Below are 7,369 nucleotides of genomic sequence, written 5' to 3'. Positions count from 1 at the left end.
ATAATTTTTATTTTTTAATAAAAATATATATTATATAGAAATATATAATAGTATTTTGTTCACTTTGTACTGTATTAAATAAGCCACCTACGCATTTAATTTGCTACTAGCATACACATAGAATAATCAGTTACACTTACATAAAGATAATAATCCTAAAGTCTGATAAAACAGTGTTTCATCTGCACAGACAACATTCTTGACAAGACTGACGACAATGTGAAACTGACTGAAGTCTAAAAACATCCGGATAAACACCAAAGCTAAGATCTCGTGTCTGTGTCAGAGGAAGATCTGTAAAAACACCATACTGTTAGCTGCTAGGCTATCAGCGAGACGCAGGGCCTCAGAGAAACCATAGATCACCTGCAACGCATTTATCCATATGATTTACGCATCTTCGTGTCTAAAGTCATGGTTTACCGCGATCGTTTCGCTCATCCGTCCCATCCACAATACAGTAAATAAAGTACAGACTGATGGATCTCTTTTCTCTGCACACATGCCTCTCTCTCTCTCCCCATACATTCAGACAACAAAAGCAGCGCGTAAACTCACACACCGGGGGCTGCTGAAGGGGTAATAAAAGCTGCTCTCGGCTTCTGGGATGAGTCCACTGCTGGGTTTGGATAAAGATGTGTTCATGAATCGCGCGACAGGCCGTTCTGACTGTGCAGTGAGCTAGTAATCGTGCTGAATGCGATGGTGTATGAGCGCCTCTCCACCGCAGGTTCAGGCGGTAATGTGGCAGTAACATCTACTGCGCACGCGCAGATCTCAACGGCGGCCCAAGAGGGAGATATTTTTTCAAACGCTGAGCCTGACTACCGTGCACCATTTGGCAGTATCAGTTATTATAATGAGCTAGAGGCTTTTAGACGCTGATTTTATTACTTGCAAGCAGATCTACCAGATATTTTATTATTGTTCTAAACATGTAGCTATATCACACTATAAACAATGCATATAAAAATATAACTATTTCCATTACAGTAAACAGAGAGTTCTTTGAACAAATGAATAAATTAGGCTAGGATTATATTAGACGTAGCAATATTAAAGTGTTTTAACTTTGGGGAGCATGGTACATAATTCAGCTGAATGGTATGTATCAAAGTGTCACTGTGCTCCATCATTTGACAGAAACCAATGGTATCTTCGATCAACTTAACTAACGATGCTTTTGAGAAACGCAGCCCAGATCTGTGGTATTTTAGTGATATATTCAGTGATATTTAGATAGTAAAGTGCTGGGCAAAAATATATATATATATATATTTTTTATAGATCTGGGGATTTCAAACTGGGTGTGGAGGACCCCCCCGGGGGCTACAAGGGGGTTCTAGGGGGTTTGTGGACATAAATAAATAAATAACTTGCATTTAAATAAATAAAAATAGTTTTTATATAAAATTATTAAAATTATAAAAAGGTCGGACTAGTAAAAACAGCAGATGGTTGGCGTTGGTCATAGCACGCCACTGCGCATGCGCACAACACTCCGCGTACCTCATCTCTGTGCTGCTGCACAGCCTCCAAACAAGCGACGAGCCACTGAGATTACCACACGCTAGCCCTTCTCCTGAAGCTCCTGAGTGAGTAGATTACTACGTTTTTATTTAAACAACGCGTTTTAGCATATTAATAAGGATTTCATGTCAGTATTTTTATAGAGATCGCGTTCAATCAGTGAATCTCACGAGAAGCCGTTAGCGAGTGGCTAGTTGTTTTCAACAAAGCGACAGTACAACAAAGCCTCGCTGAAATAACTTGGCCAAATTAACTTGTTTACCCGCTAAACCGTTGTAATCCTATTTATATATGTATAATCTATATTTCTGTATATTCTGCTTGGGTGTAAATCAATAACAGCGTCTCGGGAAGGTGTTGAGGCGGTCAGTGTGGATGCTAACTCGGTTAGCCAGCTGCAGCTGCGCGCCATCTTTACGTGAGTGACTGCCTGTGCTAAAGCTAATCAGCTGCTCAGTTCAGCGCACCCGCGCTATTTCCCTCCAACACACGCACTAATACAACAGGAGGCAATTTATTTCGTGTATATGCTACCTGATGGCTATATTTGTGGTCGGAGGCTGGATGAAAATAAATGCTGTGTTGGGAACAATTCAGGTTGATTTATTGCTTTCATAGTCGTGGCATATGTGTGCGGCAGTTAGGTGAGAATGAAACTAGTGTTGTATATAGCCGTCTAGGTTTTCGTACTCTTTCTGTTAGTAAACTTTTTTTTTTTTTTTAATTGTTTTAAAAAGAGGTAATTTTATTTGGAAATATTAAGTGGACCTAGTCCGGTGCGGCAGCGTGATTGTTTACGCGGTAATGCTGCGACTGATGCTGCCGTTTCTAACAACTACACACATGTGCACTCATTAAGATTAGCCGATGAAAATGAGTAGTTAAATATTTAGTTAAAACCATTCTGTCATCATTTACTTATACCCAAGGTGTTTCAAACCTGTATGACTTTTTTTTTCCTTCTCAGGAAATGTCTGAATCACCATTTACTTTCATTGCAATTTTTTTCATAAAATAAAAATGAATGGTGACTAAGACTGTCATTCTGCACATCTACTTTTTTATTCTACAAAGGAAAGTAAGTCATGCAGGCTTGGAACAACAAGATTAAATCACCACAGGATTTTCTTAAGTAAATGCTTACAGGGAAGGATTTGAAAATAGTGTGTTATTTGACATGTCAACAACAGAAAACCACAATTGTTTCCAGCTCAGAATGAACATCATGTTATTACCTGCCAGCTAATGTATTAATAGCTCAGTTTTTACAAATTATATGGGATTCTTTACAAATTGAGACAGTTTTTTGTTTTGGATGGAGGGTGATCTTGGCATGACATGAAAACACACCCCATGTATTTCCTAAATGCATGTTATTAATCTTATGAATGGATCATTCCTGCATGTTAAATTTAAGATTAGCTTTAAACATGTTATTATTATTATTTTTTTTATCAAAATGTCATAAGTTGATCTTCAAATGAAAGGACAGACTTTTCTGTGGGGATGTTGCTGTTGTTGTTTTTTTCCAATCTATAATACAGGGTGTTGTACACATAGATATGTATACATGGATGCCTCATTTGCGACTGTTACTATGGGCCACTATATTTAAGCCATCTGCTATGTTCGAAGGGTCAACTTGACGTCATTCACCATAACAGTAACATAAGTTACCAATGTTTCAAAACTTGTAATATTGAGTTAATACATTTAAAAACACAAACCAACACATTCTCACCTGTGAAAGGTTATCCCGTTTCTTCGGGAATTTAAATCCCAGCAGTTTTTACAACCATCGGCTGTGCAGGATTGTAGTAGCATCTTCGAATATTCATTGATTATTATGGTGAATGACGTCAAGTTGACCATGTGTCTACGTGCTTGACGCAGTCGAATGGGGAATCTACCTATACATATCTATGGTTGTGGAATATGGAATCTGTGCATGGCATAGCTGTCTCTGTTCAACTGAAAGCTCGACTGGGTAGACTGTATTTGCTCAAAGATTGGCTTCATAAACATGGAAGTGTTCATTTTGATAGTCCCTACTTTTCTTTTTCCTTTTCTGATAAATGTATGTCAATGCGGAATAAAAGATGTGTTGTTGCTTTCACTTCATTGTGGCTTAAATTAATGTTTTTATGCAGTTGCAGTATTGTTTGTCTTTACTTTAAACCGCATAATGCTTTGACTTATGTCATGTTTCTTGTTTTTAGAGGTCAAAGTTCGGGTACTGCAATGGGATGTGGTCCCTCTCAGATGACTGAAGCGCTTAAAGAGAGAGAATCCGAAAAGCATAAAGAGAAAGCACATTGAAAATCAAAAATAAGTCTGCCTGTGCAGAATAATAAAGACCCCTTCTCCATTAAGCTGTTTTCCCCTTTTTTGCCAAAATGTCAACGGTCACTTCAGCAAACCCAGAAGCTCCTGCAGTCATCAACCCTCCTCCCCCTGAGGTGACCAACCCTACCAAACCTGGCCGCAAGACTAACCAGCTGCAATACATGCAAAATGTAGTTGTCAAGACACTGTGGAGGCACCAGTTTGCATGGCCTTTCTACCAGCCTGTTGATGCCATTCAACTTGGTCTTCCGGTGAGTGGATGTGATAGAGAAGTTTCAGTGTCATGAATGAAGGTGGCTATCTTACTATCCATCATTTTGAACAATTACAAATCTAGGTTCTGTTACTTGAGTTTTCCTTTGAGAATGAGAACTTGCCACTTAGTTGGTTTGATATTAAAATGTGACATTGAAGCTTTGGTTTGTTTGAAAGACTTACTGCTTTTTTGTGTGTGTCCAGGACTATCACACGATCATAAAGAATCAAATGGACATGGGCACCATCAAGAAAAGACTGGAGAATGTGTACTACTGGAGTGCAAGCGAGTGTATGCAGGACTTCAACACAATGTTCACAAACTGTTATATTTACAACAAGGTATGGCTTGGCACAATCTGGTTTAAAAAAAAATCAATGTGTTTACACTATACATGTTTGGAGGAGAGGCTGCTTTGGCAAATGCAATCCTTTTTTATTCCTTGTTGGTTTTCTCAGCCAACAGATGACATTGTGTTAATGGCACAAGCATTAGAGAAGATCTTCCTTCAGAAGGTGGCCCTGATGCCTCAGGAGGAGGTTGAGCTTCTTCCTCCTGCCCCGAAGGGCAAAGGGCGCAAACCAGCAGGGCCTGGTAAAATTTAAATAGTCTGCATGACGAATTGATCATAACATTCTGCGTTAACGTTTTAGCAGAAAACGAAGCATTCTTTTTCTAATCATTTAAATGCAGATCAGCAGGATGGGGCTGTCTCTTCTGGCTCGCCCACTTCTGTTTCCCCTGGTGCAACCTCACCGAGTTCACAGACAGCAGTCGTGTCTCCAGCTCCAGTGCCCACCATCACCCCTAGCTTACCAGCTGTACAGAACACAACCACTGCCGCCATGATACCCGGCATGCCTCTGTCGCAACCCAATCTCAAAGTAAGTTGCTGGACCTCTTAGAATATCACTTAATATAAAAACACTGACATTGCCTCACCATCGGCTTTGTGTGTCCCTGTGTGTTGTTTGTTTTGTTTCCTAGAAGAAGGGGGTAAAGCGGAAAGCCGACACAACCACCCCTACTACCTCTGCCATCACCGCCAGCAGGAGCCAGTCACCCACCCCTCTTTCAGAAGGCAAACAGGGCAAAGTGGCGGCCAGGCGAGAGAGCACCGGTCGCCCCATCAAACCCCCTAAAAAGGATTTTGAGGATGGCGAACTAGGCGTACACGGAAGCAAAAAGGGCAGGCTTTCAGAGCAGCTCAAGTACTGCGAGGTCATCCTTAAAGAAATGCTTTCGAAAAAGCATGCTGCATATGCCTGGCCTTTTTACAAGCCTGTTGACGCAGAGGCTCTCGAGCTACATGACTACCATGAAATAATCAAATACCCCATGGACTTGAGCACAGTGAAAGTATGTTGAGTTTGCACACAAAGTTACAATGTCTTGATTTTTAGTTTTGTCACAAGGAATTGTGGTTCAGCTAGTTTTTGAATCTAATTTTTTTTATTTGCTTGCAGAAAAAAATGGACAGTCGAGAGTACCAAGATGCACAGAGTTTTGCTTCAGATGTCCGATTAATGTTCTCAAATTGTTACAAGTACAACCCACCTGATCATGAGGTGGTTGCTATGGCCAGAAAGCTGCAGGTCTGTTCCTCTCCCTTTTGGCAATATATTCTTTTAATTTCTTTATTTAAAAGATTGAATTGTTTAATGACGTTGTCTTTTTATCTTTCAGGATGTGTTTGAAATGCGTTTTGCAAAGATGCCCGATGAGCCAGTGGAGGTGGCCGGGGCAGGTGGTGTAGGCGGGGCCGGTGTGGTCAGTAAGAGTACTGTCAGCAGTGAGAGCAGTGGCGGCGACTCCACCTCTGACAGCTCCGACTCCGAGGAGGAGAGGGCCACCCGGCTCGCCGAGCTGCAGGAACAGGTGGGTGCGGAACAGGTGGGTTTCAAAACAAGGATCAAGTACCCTTAACCTCTCCAGGCTCAGAGATGTTCTCACAGGCTTCCTGATATGTCAGCCCTTCTGATTATCCTTTTCACTCCATACCCACATGACTGTTTCAATCAATGTTCATGCTCTGAAGGACCTGGACGGACTTCCACTTAAAAAATAACCCCTCCTCTCTTTCACAGCAAGCACCTCTGTTTTCGTTTAGGATTTTGTGTACTTGTACGTAGAGCTGCGTTTTAGCCCTCTACCGCAACCAGCTGCTTATATTGCTTTGCATTAAATCCTAGAATGCCTAAATGTAGATCTAGTAGCAATTTTTGTGGCTTTGTTTCTGTCTCATTGGAGTTCTATATCATACTTTCTTCCCTTGCCATTTTCTTTACCAGTGTATCTCTTTGGAGCACCCCATTGGTAGCAGACAGGGGATAAAAAACGGGTGCACCAAGAATAATCAGGTGATTTTACTTTTCATTTCCCTGTCCCTGCCTATGAACACTGTGTAATAACTGTACAGTTGCTTTCATTATTTGTATTAGATGGTCAAGCGTATGGTATGGATAGTGAGATCAGCGGTAGAGGGTTAAAAGCAGCAGAAAAATATTTACTTCATTGGGTGGTGTTGGTAAACCAGCCGTGTGTGTTTAGGATGGAAGTGCTGAAAGTTTTGGTAATTAATATATAATAGGGTGGGTGTGTGTTTGTGGAGTGTGTATGTCAACTTTCTTTGTTCATGTTGGCTTGCTTTGCATTTTGACAAACTTGCTAGTTCCAGAAAACAGTAAGAAGCTCTTAACTGCCCTTCATCTACATTTATAACTTTAATGTGACCTGTATTTATAAGGAGTGTTTTCATAGGATTGAGACCCCGGTCTGGTGGTATTCTTTAATGCTCACCATGGCTTTGTGGTTGATAGGGTGTAATGGTCTGGTATTGTCACAGTTTACTGTTTTGGTTTGTTCTGGAAATATCAGTTACGTCGCATTGTAACAGATACTGATTATCTGTAATTGTAACGCTGTTATTGCCAATATCAATTTAATAGGTTGTGATTGTTTTTCAATGAGTCATATTTAGTAAACCGCAGAGGCATTGCTAGACAAGTTTAAAAAAAAAAAAAAAATTTTTTTTTTAATGCAACTGTTTTACTTCTAGTTGTAAAGGGCAGAATGGCTTCTAAAACCTTGTGTCCTATTCTTGATATTCCTTTCATTCAGTTTCATTCTGACATTCACTCCATTCTTGGAATCACAGATAACACCAGGCATGAATGATTTTTGGTTGTCCAGTGTTAAAAAGAATTTGGGAAGATACTGTTTAATTTCTAATAATAA

General features: G+C 40.3%; 2 protein-coding genes across 5 annotated transcripts in view; one reads left to right on the top strand and one right to left on the bottom strand.

Annotated features, from left to right (window-relative positions):
* Positions 1–824, bottom strand: part of LOC107556935 (WD repeat-containing protein 5) — a 5,973-nt gene extending 5,149 nt beyond the window's left edge. For 2 of the 4 annotated variants that reach the window (XM_016240199.1, XM_016240200.1), the window contains exon 1: positions 559–824. The gene's annotated coding sequence lies outside the window, so the exon portion shown is untranslated. The remainder of the gene's footprint in view (positions 1–558) is intronic. The other 2 variants (XM_016240197.1, XM_016240198.1) reach the window with 1 other exon arrangement.
* Positions 825–1,486: 662 nt separating this feature from the next.
* The window catches only part of LOC107556933 (bromodomain-containing protein 3-like), a 16,004-nt gene continuing 10,121 nt past the window's right edge, over positions 1,487–7,369 (top strand). Inside the window, exons 1-7 of the mRNA XM_016240196.1 lie at positions 1,487–1,595; positions 1,873–1,948; positions 3,750–4,127; positions 4,336–4,473; positions 4,591–4,726; positions 4,826–5,016; positions 5,120–5,199. Coding sequence (XP_016095682.1) covers positions 3,927–4,127; positions 4,336–4,473; positions 4,591–4,726; positions 4,826–5,016; positions 5,120–5,199 — 746 coding nt within the window. The 5' untranslated portion in view covers positions 1,487–1,595; positions 1,873–1,948; positions 3,750–3,926. The remainder of the gene's footprint in view (positions 1,596–1,872; positions 1,949–3,749; positions 4,128–4,335; positions 4,474–4,590; positions 4,727–4,825; positions 5,017–5,119; positions 5,200–7,369) is intronic.

This window comes from Sinocyclocheilus grahami, unplaced genomic scaffold (genome assembly GCF_001515645.1).
Source record: "Sinocyclocheilus grahami isolate Dianchi unplaced genomic scaffold, SAMN03320097.WGS_v1.1 scaffold584.1, whole genome shotgun sequence".
NCBI lineage: Eukaryota > Metazoa > Chordata > Actinopteri > Cypriniformes > Cyprinidae > Sinocyclocheilus > Sinocyclocheilus grahami.
The sequence above is the reverse complement of the archived record's forward strand: the minus strand, read 5'-3'. Positions and strand labels throughout refer to the sequence as shown.